The sequence below is a fragment of the Lissotriton helveticus genome, chromosome 3_1 (assembly GCF_964261635.1).
Source record: "Lissotriton helveticus chromosome 3_1, aLisHel1.1, whole genome shotgun sequence".
Lineage (NCBI taxonomy): Eukaryota > Metazoa > Chordata > Amphibia > Caudata > Salamandridae > Lissotriton > Lissotriton helveticus.
The window spans coordinates 1,270,312,061-1,270,333,747 of record NC_136061.1 but is presented as its reverse complement, the minus strand read 5'-3'; the positions used below and the strand labels follow the sequence as shown (position 1 = coordinate 1,270,333,747).

The following is a 21,687-nucleotide window of genomic DNA, read 5'->3' as shown; positions in this document are numbered from 1 at the left end:
CTCTTCTGCTGTTTTTGACTTTCTGCTCATTTTTTGGCCTCTGTTTTATTTTTTTAAATAATTTTTCTGCCCTCAGTTTTGACCTTTCTACTCTCTTTTCTGCCAACTTATCTGCTCTCTGTTTTGCCTTCTTGTGCTAGTTTCTTCCCTCTGTCTCCCTCCTCCGTGTCCCTTCTCCCGCCACCCAACATCTTGCTCTCTTGTCCAGCTTGCCTGCAGTCTGCTACTCTATGCTGAATGTCTACCTGCTGCCCTGTTTGTGCCTTTCTCTGCTTGTTTATTGCTCTTTTTTCCTTTTCTGCTCGCTTTTCTGCCCTGTTTTGGCTTTTCTGCCCTGTTTTGGCTTTCTGCTCGTTTTCCTGACCTCCATTTTCCCTTTTCTGCTCGTTTTCCTGACCTCCATTTTCCCTTTTCTGCTCGTTTTTCTGCCCCCTATTCTGCCTTTTATGATAGTTTTTCTGCCCTCTGTTTGACATTTTCTGCCCTCTGTTTTGCATTTTTATGCTAATCTCTTCCCGCCATTTCCTCAAGACCTGGCTTTTCGATGGATACCTTGTACCCCAGTGCCCAGATCCCCCCACGTGTGACCTTGCAGCAACCTTCAAATAATGATTGACATGTTGAATTACCTAAATAGCACGGGGTGACTGGCTCGCTCTCAGTCATGGGACACAAATCTTCCAGTGCTGCTCCTTACTTTCAGAAAGCACGGTTTGCAGGTGTATCTGTCGAATTGGTTCTACTGAAGATGACAGAGTACAACCCCTAGAATGCACCCATTTGTTATATCAATGCCCTGGAGTGCTAATATTTTGAATCCCCTTAAGCAACATGTGGATCTCATGTTCACCGGGCCATTGAACTCAAGTTACACCTCGCTGATGAGGCACAAGGTGGCCAAAGGCATGCTGGGTTTGCTTTTACTCGGTCTAAAAGAGATGTGGTTTGTCATTTTGAGCTGGACTGTCCCAAGAAGGAGTGGCACTAAGATTAATTTGCATACAACTCCTGTCCGAATAAGAGGTTTAAGACAATGGCTTGGAATGTGGCCAGAGTTACTACCGGCAACCTCCGATTAATTCAGGCCCATCACCCACCACGTTTAATAGTTTAAGAACTGAAGTCAGAGAGTGACAACGTATGCCCAGATGTGGGCTCCCTGCTCATGGCCATTGGATTCAGGCGGCACCTCCCTGAGGAAACCTAAAAGGTTGATCCAGTCTGGGGCTGCCTGCGCTCCTGTTTGAAGGGGGCAGGGTCTAGCACTAGCAGTCCAGGCTGGACGGTTCCTTTTGCAGCAGGACCAAGGCCGATTTGCTTTTGACTGATCACTTTCTGACGTGGCGCGGAGGGGGGTCGGTCTGCGATGGAATAGAATCAGTCCAGAGTAAATACCAGTGGCTGAGATTAAGTGAAGCATCCCACCCATCAGATTTCTGTCATTGTTTTTTGGCCCTTCTGAAAGGTAATGGGAGTGCTTATCCTTCGGAGATAAGAGGCATGCAGTGAGGCTGGTATTTGCCACGCCCAGTGCTTTAAATGGGCTGGTACTGAGTACCGGTACAAAAGGGGGTGGTGATGGACTGAGCATCTGAACCAATCAAACACTCACATCCAGTCAAAAGATCTGGGTTTGATCCATCACCGTTCTTTAGCCCACTCTGCCACCCCAGTTCAGACATTGCTATATGCAAATCAGTCTGACCCTGTGCCTCATGGGAACAGTCCAGCCCGAACTGCCAAGCCATGTCTTCCCTGGACCGGAAACAAGCTTCCGAGGACCGGTTTCTGGCATTCCAGCCGTCTTCAGCCCGGCTTGCTTGAATCCAGTGGCAAAGTGAGCAAGGGACTCACGTCTGAGCATACCCTGCCACACTTATGGCGGCCAAAGCGGTACAAAAGGTACTGAGTACCGGCACTTCTTATTTTTACCACTCTAAATACCGGCACTTCTTTGCTGCCAAGGAGAGTACCGGTACTGATAAACGGTAGGCGCTTTGGCTGTTGGTGCTGGTGACCTGTCTGACAGCCAAGGCACTTCTGTCGCAGTGACTGGTGAACTGAGCCCCCGCTGAACTATTCAGCGTGGGCTCATTTGCATAACGTCCGGTGTTCACCGTCGTGCTGTCTTGAAAACACAGGATTGAGAAAGCCAGGTGACGGCGCAATTAAGAAATATAAAGAAGGTAACAAGGTTAAAAAGGCTTTAATCTTTCCTGATTAGAGTGTCTGCTTATGTTTGTCTGTGCGCGGTTTTGTGTGAGGAAAAAAGTGAGAGAAAGGGGGTGAGATTCGAGACAATCTAGGGAGGTATATTAAAGGAAATGTGTGGAATGCTTTGTGTGTGCGCACGCGAGTATATATAGCATTGCGCCAAGCAATACCAAGTAACAGTATGGAAACTTAAAATATTATAAAACAGGGAAATGTTAAAACATCAACGCGTTTGGCTTTCGTTAGGAGTTAACCTATTTTGTTTATAGAAACGCATTTCTGGTGTGTTTTGGTACGTGCTGCAACTAGTACTGAAGTCAATAAGTAACAGTATGTCTTGCCCTTAGTCCCGCCCCCAGCCCCGCCTACTCGCCCCGTTTAAATGAGTACCTGCACTATTTCTTTCCCATTTAAAGCACTGGCCACGCCATTAATGGTTTTAACATTTTAGCCGCCCGAGTGCCATTGCTCGTCGCATACTAAGGGCGGCACGGCCTTTCCTCCTCTACCTCGCTCTAAAGGGGTAGGTGTCCAACTCTAAAAGGTGTCCAACTCTTAACACGTTGCCAATAGTGCACATATTGAAAGTTAGATTCGTAAAAATCACAACACACGTCTGTTTGTGCCTGAATACTGCAGAATGCTGGATGTGTCCGCTGGGTGGCGCTGTCGTTCCAGAATGCGAGAGGACGCTGCAGGGAGTCACCGGAGGGAGCGGGAATTATTGCAAAGCTCCAGGAACCCTGCGGTCTGTGGGAAGAGGCTGGAGAGGAGGTGGTGGGGGAGGGAGTGTGACATGGAGGGAGAGGAAAACGTAAATAGGCTCCAAAACAGGGCAGCATTTCAAGGCGCCTGACGATCACGAGACGCTCTTCAGAGGTCTGTGTTCGGGGTGTTGATGCAGGTGGGTGGTCGGTAGAGGAGGACGCAGGGCCTCTGCACTTAGGGAGTGGAGGGGGGTGGGGGTTGCACTACAGAATACCAGATCTGGGGCCACAACCAGGGGCACAAAAGTAAAGCAGCCATGCCACCCCACTGAGCAGTCAGTACCACACACATCACACATATGCAATGCTCACTTGTATGTACTTCGAGAGGTTGGGATGCTGGAAAACAAAAACAAAATCACACTGTAGCATACCCAACTCACCCTCATGTGGAGTCTCTTAACCTTTCTTCAAGCATAGGCACCCTCCAAACACAGCACGCCTCCATAGATACTACATAGGATTTCAAAACACAACCTTGAGGGGCGAGACCTGAAACCCTTTATTCCGTGTGGTTATCAGCGTTGTTGATTCTCCCCTGTCCATCAGCAGCGCCCACCACAGGACAAGAAGATAATGCCCTGCCACAAGGAGATCCTGGGATGAGGAGACACGAACACTCGGACAGGGAGTCGGGGACACAGGGGCACAGAGAATGGCCAAGGCTTTGGGTGGGCCAGGCTCTGCCAGGTGACAGAACCGGCCGTAAACAAAAAGGGTCATTGAAATGGGTCCAATATTCAGGCCCAAACGCTCCAGATAAAAACATTGCTCAATTGCTCAACAGTAACTAAACACTCCTGAGGTAATCCCGGTCAGTAATGCAGCGCCTGTTTAAATTTCACATGTTCGTCCTGTATTTCTTAAGATTTGCTGCTCCCAGATGTTATTTTTCTGTTTTTTTGTTTTTGTTTACAGGCCACATATGACTCTTGTGTAGTGCATACTGTGAACCAAGACGCCTAAGGTGCCCAAGGGAATTCAGGGTGTTGATATATATTGAGGGCAGCGAATGATTGAGACCCCGAAGGCGAGGCAGAAGACAGTGCTGATCCTCACCGTACCCACCTGTGGGCCAATCCTTGGCCCGTCTTCAGAGAGTACAAAGCAATGGTCACGTGTGCCTGTTATAATAGTAGGAAAGTAGGAATGAAGCAGGTCCAGAGCTGTCAAAATATGGACAACAAAAGAGACACAATTGATGGACGGAATGCAGAACAAATCAAAACATTCACCCCCAGTCATGAGATCTGAGTTAAATCCATCATTCTTTTGCTCACCATCCCACCCCAGTTTAGACCTGGCCATATGCAAATCAGTCTTGACCCTGTGCCTCATGGGAACAATCCAGCCCGAACTGCCAAGCCAGGTCCTCCCTGGACCGGAAACAAGCATCCTAGGGCCGGTTTCGGGGTTTGACCCCTCATCAGCCAGGATAGCTTGATTCCAGTGGCACAGCGTGCCCGGGATCCAGGTCTGGGCATACCCGGTGCACTTAGGGCGAGAAAGCAAAAGAGACACAATTAGACAATACAAAAAGAAAATGTAGGGCTTAGTGTGTAGGGATGTGTATGTGCAAAGGGGGGTGGTGAATTGGAGGAAATAAAAGTATGTGCAGAAGGACTGAGTGAAGAGAATACTGAATAGGAAAGAGATACCATGTGAAATATGCAGATGGAGGATTCCAGAAAAAGGCCCAAAGATTCTGACTGAGAGACTGCTGAGTAAAGTGATGTTAGGGAGGGAGTACGGAAGTGAATGAGACACTCCAAAGACTACTACCCAAACCTTAGCAATGTTTAATTCATGGACTTATACCATCAGGATTGAAACATTTTCAATTCCAATCAATTAAAACAAAATGATCAACCTTGCGGATATATTTGATACTGCCACTGGGATAGTGGGATAGAGATACACTGATATTCGGACTGGGAGAAACCAACATTCGGATAGAGAGCTGAGGACGGTGCGAGAGTGGCCTAGAACATAGACACTGGGATAGGGTGACAAAGACCAGAAACACTGACACTATGGGATACTGTGAGATGCAGGCGCTGGCGGATAGAGACAATGACACAGTAACATGAGATTGGGGCACTAGGAGATATGCTTGTGCATGTATACAATGACAATGCTTGGTTGAATTAATATACATTTAAACAAAATGGAGATCATACACCAGTAATAACATTAGTAGCGCTCATTGTGTTTCATTGAACATAGTTCGCTCTAGTACAGAAATGGTTGGAGGCCCGTGGACTACAGACTGCGCGACAATGGAAAAATATGTCGAATTGGGCACAGCCTATATTCAAACCCATAACAAATAAGTTCACAACATCGTACAAATATTTACAAATTGTCCGGAGAAGGTCAAAGTGTAAGGCCTTAGTAGTTTGCGCCACACTTTGGGACATCGACAACCAGCAGATAACACTCTGCTAGTACGAGTCCTGACCAACACCAAGATACACTATAAATAACCCACAATGCATTGCCGAAAAAGAGCACCACATACTAGTAGCAATTGTTAGGGAAAGCAAGCTCGCGAACCAACACAGGAAATATATTTTCTACTCACCTGTATTTCGAGAGGTTGTTCAGGGGTGGCGGGGCGCTGCACGTGCTGTAGGTTTCACACACCGGGACAGGCAGCGAGTCCCGCACAAAGAGCTGCTGGTCTTGGGATGTGGAGCTCTTGAATGCCTTGCGGGTGTTAATTCCTTGCAAAGAAACTGTAGGAAACACACAAAAAGGCCTGTGTTTATAAATTCAGCACATTACCACAGTTTGCCAAGCCTCAGGCAAAACTTGCTTCTCACGGCTCTGTATTGATGGCCCTCTTTACCTCAGCAGCATGGTAAATACTTAATCCACCATTAGCAAGTTAGTCTTAGATGTGCATTTATCTCCTATATACACAACCGATGTGACCTCAGATGCACCTCGTCAGAACCAGTTCGAGGAGGTACTGGGGCTCACTGGGCCCCAACCCTTGGGGTGTGGGACTGAAGTCTCGTTTGCCATCGATGTTCCACACACAGGCCCTACTTCGGCTCTGCAGACTGAGCACACAGTAAAACCAGATAGCACTCGACTCTCATAGCAGACGTGGAGTAGCAGCCAAGGCTTACTCAGGGTGGTTGTTGGTGGTGTGGGGGTCAGAGATTCCCACCTCACCCTACAAAAAAATAACCTTCCAATAGATGGAATGTCTAGCCAGTGCTTGATCTCGTAAAAAGAGAAGTATTTTATTTCAGTGCTTTATTTGAAGAAAAAAATGTCTGGGCCACTGCAGCTTGCACCACCCATTGCCATTGACAGCGCCAGTATAAATACAGCTACAAACCATCACACTTGTGTGTGATAGTTCGGACTATTTTAAGTCACCCAAAGCTTAAAAATGGCCCGGATGGCTGGTACTGTTAATTTTGAATGTATATTGAATTATTAAACATTCAATGCGCTCACCTGAAAAATGGATAAGCAGCGTCACTAATTGGTGGAGGTCGTGAGTGCCGGAGAAGAAAATGAAGTGCCGGTGCTGAGCATCGGCCAACTCTGGCTCAAATTAAGCACGGCTTTACTTCCGCTACCTAGTGACATCTACAACAAGGAACTAATGTTTCTATACCGTATCGCTAACCACAAGCCACTTTTCCTCCCTCAAAGTGTGCTTGCGCAAACGTGGGATAACCTCGCCTGGTACTAATCCCTCGTGAAGTACAAGCCTATCAGCTGCGCCCTCCGACTGTGAATCACTGACCTCCCTAGTCAGTCTTTAAAGGTTCAGCCCCTCTTGTCTTGTGTTACCTTTCCTCTCCCTGCCCATCAGCTGGCTCCTTTGGGCGCAGCAGATCTGTGTTACCTGGTTCACTGGAATAAGACCTACAGGACCAGTTCTTCTGCCAGTAAACAAAGGTGTTTGCCGCAGTTTCTCCAATCTCAAGCATAGCCCCACCTTTTCAGGTGCCGTCACCGAGGGATGGGGGAATGGGAGTGGAGTGCTGCAGTTGTGGCCGGGAAGCAGAGGAGCACAGTTAGTTAAGAAGCAATCAGGCCTCAACTAATCCACCTCTCAAAGGGGAATGATCAGCCGCTGGCTACTGCTGCGTTTCAAAAGCCATTCCTGACTCGACCTCACCACACCTCAGACTGTTGCTTTCCAGGATGACCAGGGATGCCAGTAATGCACTGTGCTAGTCTGCCTGGCTCTGCCACCTCCATTTTGCATATTGACCGAAACAGAAAAACAAGATGGATTTTATTCTGCACATACAGCAATAAACCGCAAAAGTTTATATATATCACCCCGGAGGGAGAGAGAACAATTATTTCACAAAGAACAAAATAAAACTTTCACTTGTTTCAATATGATATTTTATACACAATCAATCAACTTTCCATTTTACAATGTTTCATTAATTCCTACATAGTGACATACACAGTACGAGAAGAGCAAGGTTCTAAAACAACATCTCGTACATTACTTGTAACAACATGCTGCAACAGTCACCCGTGAAGCGAGAGCTATGCACGTAAAAATACCAGTCCACAAGCAATTAGAAAGTTGGGCATTGGGGAAAATGTATTTTGAATGACTGTCGCTCTCAACTATTCAAACTGTGCAAAGGGAGAGTGACCCTGTTGATCCACGTGGCCAGAACGACCTTCTGATTAGGTTCTTATGGAGGGCCACTGGTGTCATCTTGGCTGGTCTTATCCCTTTGGCAAATGGTATTGATGTGTTTCGGTCCATGTTAAAAGGGGCCTCCTCTGGACAAGGACTTGGTAGCCGTGGTTCCTTCTGGCCTAATTTGCAATCTCAAAGTGAGATAATCTTTAAAATTCGATTTTATGAGTAGACGCCATGAGCCCATTATTATTTGGTACACTGGCGGAGAGACCCCTTCATGAAATCTATTTCAGTGGCGCAAGTAGAGTGCGTGCATTGCAGCTGGTGCATATGGCGCTTAACAGCCGGCTGCATGAGACCACTTGGAATGCAGAGCCACCGTCCCAGGGAGGCTGAAGGATTCGGACTGTTTGTTGCCGCAGCCATAGCGTGGCAAACACCAGCTTAATGGCACTCACTGGCATACTAATTGTGATTTATCCGGCTGGGCTAGTGTATTTTTGTCGTTTCCAGCCTATATTTGAGTAAAACCTTTTCCAGCCCAAAGGACACAACCATTAACTTGATTTCATAGGGTATCAGCACAATTACTCCAGGCAATCTTATGCTACATTGGAAACAGTCACATGTCCACGGGCACCCAAGGAGGTAGCACGGGACATGGTTATAACATGGCGAGTCAAGTAGGCCACTTGCCCTAGCAAGGAGGAAGTAAAAAGGTCAGTCACTGCCACCAGTCAGCTTCTTACAGCATGGTTAGCCGACAGTAGTCACGCTCACCTCTCAAAGGAAGGCGTGCTTGGTGTGCCTCCAAACCACAGGGCCCCACTCTGGCCTGCAGTACCTTACTTAGGTATTCTTAGCGTACACTCATGATGGTCGTGTGTGCTGAGGCCAAAACAAAAATGCAAACCTTTTCAGAAACTCACATGCCTGTTCACTTAAAGCAGAGACTCAAAACCTGCAAATCATGCAGGAGTGAGCCCTTTTGTCAGAAATGAACAGTTCACCTCAGAGGCATGATTCATGCCTACAAACACAAACCTCGAGTACCCTTTAAAGGCACAGTGAGCACAAGATTTGTTAAACGAATAGTAGTGGGAATTACAGACATCTTAGAACAACCATCTGTTCACAGTATGGATAGAAGTAAATGTGTATCTGTAGCAATAGTTCCTTGTGTTGGGATTTTACAAAGATCCAAATTCTATGGAGGATTTCCATCTGACATTAAGAAAACACATAGGTGTATACAAGTCTGAATGGTGGAGAAGAGAAAGTTATTTATCTGTAATAAGTCTCTTCAGTGATGGTATCTCTCATTAAAAAAGAACAATTGATGGACAGAATGCAGAACAATGTCATACATTTACCAAAGTACATAGATCTTGCCCTAAATCCATTGTTTTTTTGTTCACCATGCCATTCCAGTTTGAACCCAGCCATATGCAAATCAGTCTGACCCTGTGCCTCATGGGAACAGTCCAGCCCGAACTGCCAGGCCAGGTCCTCCCTGGACTGGAAACAAGCATCCTAGGACCACTTTAGTGGTTTCATCTCTCATCAGCCAGGATAGCTTGACTCCAGTGGCACGGAGAGCACGGGACCCACGTCTGGGCATACCTGTCCCACTCGGGGTGACAAATGCAAAAAGAACAATTGATGGACAGAATGCAGAACAATGTCATACGTTCACCCTAGTACAGAGATCTAGCCTAAATCCATTTTTTTTGCTCACCATGCCATTCCGATTCGAACCCAGCCATATGCAAATCAGTCTTGACCCTGTGCCTGGCTGATGAGGGGTGAAACCCCGAAACTGGTCCTAGGATGTTTGTTTCCGGTCCAGGGAGGACCTGGCTTGGCAGTTCGGGCGGGACTGTTCCCAATAGGCACAGGGTCAAGATTGATTTGCATATGGCCAGGTCTAAACTGGGGTGGCATGGTGAGCAAAAGAATGATGGATTTAACCCAGATCTCTTGACTGGGGGTGAATGTTTTGATTTGTTCTGCATTGCATCCATCAATTGTGTGTCTTTTAGTATCTTTCATGGAGTCACACTTGGTACGACTTGACTCCAGGGACAAACCTGTTAAGGCACCAACCTTTGGACTTGGTTTCTTTCGCCAAAGAAAATAAACACACACCCATATGACCAACTATTTCCTTTGTTTTACTTTAATATTCTGTCAGTACAACTGAAAAGAAACAAACCTTTCAACTCCAAATAAGCTCTGGGTTTCATGAAGCATATGTGAGAGCTACAGCGCTGGTCCCTGTCCTAACGTGTTCTGCCTCAACTCAAAGAACATTTCATAAGGTTTTCGGAGGTTTAAGGCCTCAGAAAAAGTTATTGCTTGCAGCCAGCTGTCACAGAGTTCTTTTTTCTCGAGACATAACCCAATCGTTTGCTCTGATTCCTGCCTGGCACTTTCCGGACATCAAAAGCAATCAGTCTCGTACCTGTGGGAGGACTCGCGATTTGCAAAGTCGGTCAGGTTATATCCCTCGCTGGCGTCTTTTATTCATTACTTCGTGTAGAAAGCAAGTTTCCTTTAACCGGATGTTAGGCCGGAGCCCGCGTTTCCGTTAGCTGTTGTACAAACGGCCACTTCAGACTGCCAAGTCACCCTCAAGAGTTGACCACACACCTGTGACCACACAATCCCAGAATATATCTCATGTCTTACTCTCCAGGAAAAGAAAAGACAAAGAAAAAAAAGTTTGTCCAATATTCTGAGGTTCGAATATTCATGTGGGAAATTGGTATTCTCCAAATCTTCATTGACGTCCCTACTGTCTTTCTGTAGGCTGGACCCTAGAGAACGCAAGCTACTCCTTTCTACTGAAAGAAAGACTTTTCCAGGTAACTTTATATAAAATCACCTAACGCTGGATCCTGGTGGCTGTTTTCAATGGCAAGACATGCGTCGACTCCCTAACAGAGTGTACACAAGGAATATTCCATAAAGAATACATGACTCAGCTTGCCTCAGGATACTGCAGGGTTTGATGCAGATAACGTATAGAAGTCCACCAGATTTCATGTGCTCTTAAAGGCGGAAAGATGAGAAATCTACCGGGAAAATCTGAATGAACACCTGGGCAAACAGTGGCTAAATAATGTGGTGATAAAAAATAGACCATGAAATGAAAGGCATAGCGAACCACCCCAAGAGTTTTTAATTACGCTCCCTTTGCCAGGGGAAGCCGTCATGGTGGTTAGAGGGGGAAAGATACAATCGGTTCTATTCAAAGTCAAGAGAAGGCTGGCGTTTTCATTATAAACCAGCTGGAATCTATACAGCAAAGGTCTTGGAAAGCCCAGGTACAGACTGTTCCCACAGCCTAAAGGGGAGACTGGAGAGCAAACACCACATCAACCTGGTGTGGGAAAGAAATAATTCAAAGACTACAACGCACAAATGTGACTCTTTTCCAAGAGGGTATCACAGCCAGGAACCCCCCAGGAGAGGAGCAGAAGAGGGCGAGCTCAAGGGCAGAAACCAGAGCGTCAGCCTCCGCTGAGAAGCTCTCCCTAAACCTGCAGGGAAGGGGTTCCGTCTCTTCTATAAGAGGGCTAGCGTTGGATATCCGAGTGTCGAGCATTGGGGGAGAAAGAGGCCACATCCTAGAGGTGAGGACTGTGACTGGTCTCAAACAAGGCCCAAATATGACATTCAAAAGATAAGAAAAGATTTTGTAAAGAATCACTGGAACAACCCTTGCTGCTTGGATCGAGCAAACATGCTTTCCTCCGAGAAATGCATGCAGTGCCCGTTCAAGAACTAACCCAAACGCCACCACAGTTAGGAAAATAAGCAATGAAATGTCCCAACAAAGTTAGAAAGAGAGGAATGAAATAAATAACATGCCACAACAAGCTTTGGCTATGCCTTCAGTTCTAGCTTATAACCGAAAGTGCATCTTCAGTCAGTGGGGAGTTTGGGCACTCATCACAAGCGCACTGTCTATCAAGTTTGCACACTTGCATCTGTTCACAGACTCCTTCCTGCATTCACCCACTCACCTATCCACAGTAAAACATGCACTTAAAGAACATAAGCAAGATACATTAAACATTAAACAAATAATGGTTAAAAAAAAGAACAGTTGCTTAAATGTGACGGGTACATCCTTGCAATAAAAAGAGGAAAAAAGTAAACATCGCAGAGGACAACCATTTGGAATGGTATTGTGCATGCTGCATACACAGTCCAGCAATCCTCCCTTAAAGGCCTATTGGTTTTAACAGCTGCTTTTCACAAAAGCATATTCCCTCTACTGACTGTCGTAACTTTTCATAATAAACATATCACACCTAGGGTATTTGGCATAAATGTTTTGCAATGAACCTATCCGGCAAAGCCTTTATCATTTGCGTGTCAACATGACCGACTCCAGCCCACGGTACAGAACATCAGCTTTCCCACAGTCAACCAAATATACCATTATCAATTACATACATGTAAAAAATTACAGTTGCCAAAATGATAAGCTCTCCTAGCAGGATCTTACAAGAATACTCTCAGTGCAAATCGTCTACCTTGGGGTTTGCCAGAGGGGGTAAGCAACATCAAAACCCTTGCCTACTATAGTAAATGTTGGACTTTCATTTAACAGAGTACCTGTCAACAGTAACAATACCAATCCACCCATATAAGCCTACGGGCTTTGAGATATGTTTCTCACAATAAAGAAGTCAGGCCTGCTACCTTTGCTGTGACTTTTCATAATTAAGTGTTTCTGCCCGCACCCGCGAGTAATAATGGCAGTTAATTGCCCTTCAGCAATTAGCGAGGGGAAGTAATTAAAAGTAGTTATTGCCTTGCAGAGAAGGGCAATAAGGCTTTAAGCACCTTCCCTAGTAAATGAATTCAGCTCTCAGTTTTATAGTTCATAAATGGCTCCTGTTCTGCACTGCTGCAGCATAGCTCCAGCTCTTTTTAATAAGCCACACTCTACCCCAACTCTGCAGGGTCCTCCAATTCCCTCAACAAAGGGAAACGTTAGCCCAAGTGCCCAGTACAAAAAAACAAGCATGTCAGGTTGTTTATGTTTTCTATTTTTCTACTGCTGTTAAGGCTAACAACCCACCCTATTATCTTTAATATAAGCTCTTCACAATAAATTAGTCAGCCGTACTGCCTTTGTTGTAACTAGGGGTGGGCGGAACTCTGAGTTACATAAAACCCAGCGAGATTCCACAGAGTTCTGCAAGAGGAAAGAATTCAGCACCTTGCGCTGATTTTTAGTGCCAGGAGCCTGCTCTGCGCTGTAAAATCAGCGCAAACTGCACCACACAGTGCGTTAGAGGGAGCTGCTTCTTCTGCCGCTCGAGTAGATTTTCTGCTCAAGCGGCAGCAGTCTCAACGTGAACAGCTGCGACCTGCCACGACCGCCCGCGCTGAAAAATCTCGCCGGCATGCGTTCTAGCACCCAAAAATCATGGTAGAGAATGCAAATTCCAGCTCACGCTCGCCAACTTAATGTTTGCGGGTCGCATGTGAAAAAAACTCTGTCATGCGGCGGTTGGCGGAGGTTTGCCAGAACTCTGCACTCTAAGCCGAACGCCGAGTGGGCAAAATGAAGGTGGAGCAGAATTTTTCACCCGCCCCTAGTCGTAATATTTCTAAATAAACAAATCAGACCTGTGGCATCTTTCCTAACAAACAAATCAGGTCACCATGCACACTCAGGTCAACTGTACGAGGGTAAGCTTTCTGTATATTGCACACATTTTCTAAGGAGGTAAGCTTTCTGTATATTGCAAACATTTTCTATGGAGGTTGCTGCCTTCTACCACCACTAGCATGGCCAAAATACACCATTAGAGAAGTTAAAAAAAAAGTGTAAGAAATTAGTGCCAAGGCCTCCCAGAGATTTTAGGAGTCAAAGCAGCAGTTGCGTCCCCAAATGCTTCACCCGGAGTCAATGAATTCCAGGGCCAGTACCATTCTATAGCCTTACAGCCCACAGCTGAGGGCAATACTGGTTGTTAAAATCCCGGAACCCAAGTTCAAGTCCTGAGCCACAGGCGAGGAATGATAATGATGGAGGGGGCTTTAACTACCGTTGTAGCCAGAGGCAGAAAGTCTATTAGAACATTCCACCCACTGACGGTAAAATGTACTAAATGAAAATGGAAGAAACAGAAAGACAAACATTTAATGCTGCAGCAGAAGGCTTTTACCAGCCATTAATAGCTTTGAGCCACTTCAGCTTTTCAATGGAGCTCCCAACATTACAATGTTCTAATGACCGCGCTGCCTACAGAGGATCCGGCAATTCATGGGCTTGGACAATATACACTGCTCTGTAGATGTACCTATTGGCCCCAGAGCATGTTTGTGGCTATCGTACACAGATGACTTGTGCTAAGGTCAAAAATTCAGTTCGTCGAGCAATCAAGATGTGCTCAGAGACTACCGATAGAGTTTTCGAAGCTGAGGCCAGGATTGCAGTCTTGGAGGAAGAAAGCATGGCACAGAGGCAGGAAGTTGGTGATTTCATAGCTTTAAAGGAAGACTTGTCGGACAAAATTGCCAATTTGGAGAATCAGGCTCGAAGGAGTAACTTACGATTTTTGGGAATTCCTGAAAATAAGGAAGGGTCTGACCCACGGAGGTTTATTATCAATCTATTAAAGGATGCTTTCCCTGAAATGGTAGAGTGGGACTGGTCACGAGAAGTCCAACGTGCGCATCGGTTCCCCTTTATTGCACGAAAACCACGACAAGGCCAAGAAGATTACCCCAGGGCTATTCTGGTCTCATTCAACAACTTTCTTGCTCGTGAAGCTATTTATATGATTGCGAGACCAGACAAGAAAGCGGATGGCCTTGGCTGTCAGTTTTTTGTACGACCGGATTACTGCCAAGCTACAGTGGCCCAACGGTGGCGACTTAGACAACTGATCCCCAATTTCCAAAAGAAAGAGGTCGCCGTTTTTCTTCAAGGCCCAGCAAAGTTAAAAACTGTATTTAAGGGTTCTGTAAAATATTTCAATTCAGAGGCTAAAGCTAAAGAGTATTTGGATTCTATATGAGCTACAATTAGTAACTAAGGCTCCTTTAGGCTGTAAGGCTAATATATTACTGTATTGTATATTGCAGAATCACTAGGATGGAAGGGCCGCCAGCTTGGTTAATCTTTTGTTTGGGAAACTTCAATTCCGTCTCTCTGTTTTTCTTTTTCCTCAGCAGGATTATTTAGCTTCTCTTATTTTCGCTCGTTTTCCTTCTATACTTTTTCTTCTTTTCTTCTTTTTTTCTCTAATTCATTGGTCTTTTCTCTCTCTTCTCGTCAGGGTGTTCTGGTCTAGGGACACGGCACCCATACATTTTAGGAACTGGTAGTTCCTATGCCTCATATGTTGGGGAGGGTGGGGGGAGGGGGTTCGGGGGTTGGGGTGGGGGTGGGTTCGGGCAGCGGGGGGTGGTGGGGGTGTAAGGCAGAGGTGTTCAATACAATGATGGTTACTAAGGTCGATGTATTTAAGGCTGCGATGGCTGAGATGGCTATAATGTGGATAAAGTATAATTTGGAGGTGCAAATCTTTGTGACGATGGCTATTAATCGCTATTCTATATTGTTTTTTGAAATGTTTTCGAAATGCATAAACGGCTGAAAATTTGTACTATTAATATTAATGGCCTAAATGATCTAAAGAAGATTGCTATGTTTCGTACTATCCTTTTAAATATGAATATTGATTTGTTATGTGTTCAGGAAACTCATATCTCTTGGGACAAGCGCTCTCTTTTGAATAATTTAGGGCTAGAAGTTTTGACCGCATCTAAACAAATGGGTATCAAGAGAGGTGTTGCTATTTGTATGCGAAAGGGAGTTGGGAAGTGTGTTAAAACATCTTCTGACAAATGGGGGAGATGGGGGCTTGCTGAATTGAAAATTGGGAGCTTTAGGTTCACTTTATGTTGTTTGTACGGCCCCAACCTGGATGATGCTGAGTTATTTAATCTTATTAACACAGAACTGTCTACTTGGACACAGCCGATAATAATGTGTGGTGACCTTAATATTCATATACCAGCTGATTGGAATATCAAATTAGGAAAAAGATATATGGGCCGTAAGATCCAAGCCTATAAAGCACTTAGAGATCTGGTCCTATGTAATGGGCTAACTGATGTATGGAATAAGCTCCTTTATAATGATCCTGGTTACACTTTTTTCTCTATGCCCCATAAAAAATTTGTTCGTCTTGATTATTTCTTTGTATCCTCTGTTTTTTTGGAGCAAATTCGTATTGAAGTATTACCACAGGTCATCTCGGATCATAATCCTATTATTGTTGAAATTCAACTCCCTATGGACTGTCAAAGCCCCAACAGATCCTGGTCATTTCAGAGGAGTTTACTACTAGACGAAGAGTATCTTCAGTTTATGGTTACAACTATCAAAGAATATTTTTCTATAAATAATGATTCTGCCTCTCCTCAGGTAGTTTGGGATTCTTTTAAGTCAGTTGTACGTGGGGAAACTATTAGTTTCGCAAATTATAGAAGGCAAAGAAACCAAAAAGACTTCAAAGATAGGCTAAATAAGGTCAGACTGGCTGAGCTTGAACTATCTACTGCCTGTAAAAATAACACTAATATTGAGGATGCACAAAATCAACTAATTATCGTACGCTCTGGCCTCCGATCATATTTGGCTGAAGAAGTAGCCGTAAAATTTAAATTACATAAAACTGAACGTTACGAATTAAGTGAACGCACGGGGAAAATCTTAGCGCAGCGCTTACGCCAAAAATCTTCTCTTAGTGAAATACAAAGTATTAAAGACATAAACGGGGTACTTAAAGAAAACAAGGCAGGAATATTAGATGCATTCTACGGCTTTTATAAAGCACTTTACAATGACGAAAAAAATGAAGTCGATAAGTCTCTTAATCCTTTTAACTATCTTTTAAACTCTAATCAAATGTCGCTATGTACAGATGATAAGGCCTCTTTTGTTAGGCCAATAAGCTGGGAAGAGATTGAAGAGGCCATTCTGAGCCTAGCTGCTGGCAAAGCTATGGGGTCTGATCAGATTCCCCTTGAATTCTATCGGACGTTTAGGCACTTACTGAAGGCAGAACTATTAAAAATCTTTAATGTAGCATTCCAAGATTATCCCCCTGACTCTTGGTCGACTGCTATTATTGTTGTTTTTGTAAAAAAAAATAAGGATGCAAAGGAACTAGGATCATATCGTCCCATCTCCCTCATTACGGCAGACAGCAAGATATACTCTAAAATTCTTGCCAATAGACTAAATGATGTTATGACCAGTCTGGTCTCTCATATACAACACGGGTTTATCAAACATAGGGATACTACAGATCACGTCAAACGTGTTATCGCTCTGTTGGATTGGGCGCAAGCAAAGGAATCTCCAGTCGGAGTGATCTTGCTCGATGCTGAAAAGGCGTTCGATCGAGTTGACTGGGGGTTCCTTTGGTCGGTATTAGAATGGAAGGGCTTCCCATTACAATTTATTAAAGCTATACAGTCACTTTATCTTAATGCAAATGGAGTAATAAGACTTGGCACTGACATTTCTAGACCATTCTCTATTACTAGGGGGACTAGACAAGGGTGCCCTTGTTCTCCACTTTTATTTGCACTTTATTTAGAGCCTTATCTGAACAGATTAATCACAGAACCTGGTATTCCTCCTGTCCGACTCCATGAAATAGACTATAAAGTTCTAGCATACGCCGATGATGTGGCCATCGTAACTTCTGACTCCGCTACAGCTCTACCTAAAATAATCGAAGCCGCTTGTGATTTTGGCAAATTCTCCGGCTATAAACTGAATGTTTCTAAAACTCAAATTATACATTCTAAAATAGGCATGCCCCTGGATTTATCAATTAACACTACTGCTACATATCTTGGTGTGACTTTATCGTCTAAAATAGATGACATTGTTGGCCTAAATCTGGATCCTTTACTTGTATCTACTAATAGGACTTTGGAAAGGATAAATAATTTACATTTATCGCTATTTGGACGGACTAACGTCATTAAAATGCTAATTTTTCCTAAGTTTCTCTATTTTTTCCGTACTATCCCTTTACTTTTTAGTATGTCTCTTTTCAATAAAATAGATAGGATGCTGTCTAGATTCTTATGGGGGTATCGCCGGTCAAGAAGAGCTATCAAGTGGTGTACCCTCTCGCAAGGGCGGGCCGGGTTAGGATTCCCGAACTTTAGGTTATATTATTGGGCCATTACTCTTAAAACTATTAAAGTTTTATTATTTCATGACCATGTCAATGAAATTAGTAAAGCACCTTCCATTTTCGAAATGCTTTTGGGTGACTATGTGCGACAATCATTATTAATATTTACGGAGCCGAGTTACTATAAAAAAACAAAATTCAAGATTTTGCTTTCTGCTTTCCTGGCTTGGAAACAAATGAACAAAGTTTTACGGATTATCCCTAAATATAATTTCTATACACCTATACGCTGTAACATTTCAATATCAGGGATACCTCAAAGCATTCCCACTTCTGGATTTCGTTTGGGATCGATTCAAACAATTGGGCAATTGTATTCAGCTGGGACCTTAATGTCTTTCTCTGAACTCCAAAACATATTTGATCTTTTTAGATATGATTTTTTTAAGTATTTACAAATTCGGAGTTTTTTGGCTAGGAAAAATTTGCTTTACAGTGAGGTCATGGTGCCTAATGAAATTTTGGAGAGTGGTAGGAAGGATGCCCGTATCGGTACCATCTATCAGCTGATGATAAACAGGCTACCCGACGATTTGGCTGAACAAGCTCAGAAGTGGGAGAGAAAACTGTCTATAGTAGGGATCGACCTGGCAAGGGCATTCGAGTTCAGCAATACAGTACTAATTAATAGCTCTCTCAAAAGTCAACATTATATGGCTTCTTTGGATCTGTATTACACGCCCGCCAAACTTGCTAAATGGAAAGCCACGAAAGGCATTAATTGTAGTCGGTGCGGTATTTTAGCAGCCGATTCATGTCATATGTTTTTTAGCTGCTCTAAACTTATTGTATTTAAAAACAAGATAGAACAGTTTTTGACCAATCTGATGAATGCCAATATCAAACTAAGTCCTTCTGTCACTATCTTTGGTGTATATTTTCCACCCGAGAGTTTATCCGTCGATCAAGAGTATTTTCTTTTTATTGGAATGTCCATCTACCGCTTTTGTATAACTTCAAGATGGTTAGATGCTGATCCACCTTCATTTGAACAATGGTTAGGTAAACTATTAGATATTTACCGAATGGATAATGCAGTTTATAAATTGAAAGGACGGAAAAAAAAGCTATTTGCTAGGAAGCTATGGCTTCCTATTGATAATTGGATTTAATTTAATTATGTTTACAATCCAAAGTGACAGTATTGTGAAATGTATTGGTTTGAATTTTGTTTTGAATTTTGTTACTGTTGTTTATTGCCTTATCAGTTTTGTCTTATTTTTGTTAATACTGTACCTTGCTCCATCTTTGTATTTTGTTCTTCCTCTGCCTTTGAAAAATAAAAAAAAAAAAAAAAAAAAAAAAAGAACATTCCACCCACTGACGGTAAAATGTACTAAATGAAAATGGAAGAAACAGAAAGACAAACATTTAATGCTGCAGCAGAAGGCTTTTACCAGCCATTAATAGCTTTGAGCCACTTCAGCTTTTCAATGGAGCTCCCAACATTACAATGTTCTAATGACCGCGCTGCCTACAGAGGATCCGGCAATTCATGGGCTTGGACAATATACACTGCTCTGTAGATGTACCTATTGGCCCCAGAGCATGTTTGTGGCTATCAATAGCGCCTTCGGAAATTGACTGGCCTAATGCACCCTTATTATAGTTGTTTTTAATGCCCAAATAGGGCAATGGGGACACTTTTCCTTCCTTGCATTGGCTCTGGTGGCACCCTTGCCATGCCCCCGCTCCAGAGTCCCCAAGAACGAGTGCTCTCCCTTTAGGGCGCTATCATAGACTGGTGTGCAGCGTTATCTTTGAGGTGTGCGCCCTCTAATTAAAAAGTTGAAATAAATCTGTGAATTCAGTTGAAACCTCTGCTAGCCAGCACAGGGTGCAAGAGAAAAGGGGTGCAGAGTCAGCGGGGTAGAGACAGTCTCTCTGCTCATTTTAGTGTAAACAAGTTGCCAACATTTCAGTATTGCAAATGCTCACCTGCTGGGTAACTTTCCTGTCCTGAAAACTGGTAATGGTAAGGGGGACTCTTGTCTCAGAAACATTTGTGGAAAATGTGCAACAGTTGCAGAAGCTGTAGATCTTGAGCCCCAGGGCCTGATAGGACGGTCTACTTCTCCTCGGTTCCGTTGTTAACTAGTGCTGTGGAGGCACCACCTCAAGGCACTATAGACGCTGCCTCAAATTAACTTTTAAAGCACCGTGCATGCTCAAAGCAGTACAAGGAAATTGAACTTCAAGCATACCCAGGCCCCACCTGTGTTGCGGTCTCACTCATACTAACACAGCCACTGCAGTAAGAAAAAAACTGCACCACAGGACTGAATGGTGAAGTAGTGCACAACTAACCACTACACAGCAACACAAAGGAACAAGCTCATCGTAGAAAAGAACTGCAAACCCAAAGGTAGGGTGCCAACCACTGCATACGAAAGCACTGCGCAGGAAAGAACTGCCAAGGAAAGCTCTGCAACCCATGAGAAACCACCTTAACGTGGGAAAACACTGCACAGCCAAGCTCAGCAAAGCACTGCAACGGAATCGAACAAAGCGGGGGGTGGGGTGGGGGGGAAGAAAGCAAACAAAAATTCAGGAAAGCAAATCAATGTTTTTTTAGTTTAAGGACTAGAGATTGGGTTCAAAGCAGGCTGATGGTAAGGTTCAAAAAGCAAAGTAGGCTTTGGGGGGACCAATGTAGATATTGGGATGGGTAAGTTAACTGTTTGTACGATTAATATCGGGGGGCTGAACGATCGAGCTAAGAGAGATAGGACAAAGGAAGCACTGCGAACTCTGGGTTTGGATGTCATCTGCCAGCAGGAGACTCATCTCCCGTGGCAGAAGAGAGGTCTTAATCTTATCCCTGGCTTCTCGAAAGTTATTTGTTCTTCACAGACGGTAAATACGAGAGGCGTGGCAATACACGCTTCCCACCGGCTTCCTCCAAGCAATCGCACACTATCTGACAAGTGGGGCAGGTGGGCGATTGCTGTAATTCCTACTCTTGGTACACTCTGCACCGTATATGGGGCAAACATAGACGATGCTGACCTATTGATAGAACTAGAGGTAGAGCTCACCTCCTGGCCCACCCCTTTGATACTGTGTGGAGATTTTAATATTCATATGGATTCAGGGGGGCTAGGGAGGGCTGGGTACCAAGGTAGGAAACCACGGGTCTTTCACGCAGTACAGGCTTTGGCCGCAAGTCTTGGGCTGCTAGGCATTTGGTCAATAAATAAGCCTGGGGATCCAGGATATACATATTATTCATGTCCACACAGAAAGTATGTTAGGTTGGATTACTTTTATATCTCAAGCTCGCTTGTAAGTAAAGCTCAGATAAAGAAGTTACCAAAGTTTCTCTCAGATCATAACCCTCTTGTTTTGGAGATTGAGAATCCAGGGTACGTGAAATCTTCAGCCAGGTGGACTTTTGACAGAAAATTACTGGTTACTAATGGGTTCATTGATCATATCAAACTCTGGACCATTCCATTTTTTGATATCAATAGGTACAGTACGTCAAGGGAGAAGGTTTGAGATGCTTACAAATCTGGGCTTAGAGATGAGGTAATTAGCTTTGCCGGGTTCCATAGGAAGAAGCAACAAGAGCTTGTTAGACCATAGATGCAAGAGTTGAGTAGACAGGAGATGGAACATACGGCTACTATTGCCCAAAAACAGACCCAGCTGCAGTCAAAGATCGGAATCAAAGTAATTAGTACCAAAGCAAAGATAAATGGGCTGTTTAACCAAACCATTGCTGAAAGATTCCAAACTAGTAGACAGGAGCATTGTGAGTATGGGGAAAAAACAGGGAAAAATCTGGCTCTGCGGACTAGACAAAGAA

The 21,687-nt window shown here is 44.2% G+C and overlaps 1 protein-coding gene across 3 annotated transcripts in view; it reads right to left on the bottom strand.

Moving 5' to 3' along the window:
• WASF2 (WASP family member 2) overlaps window positions 1-21,687 on the bottom strand; it is a 400,400-nt gene that overhangs the window by 108,761 nt on the left and 269,952 nt on the right. For all 3 annotated transcript variants that reach the window (XM_078681932.1, XM_078681934.1, XM_078681935.1), the window contains one exon: window positions 5,566-5,719. In XM_078681932.1, the coding sequence (XP_078538058.1) occupies window positions 5,566-5,719 (154 nt within the window). The remainder of the gene's footprint in view (window positions 1-5,565; window positions 5,720-21,687) is intronic.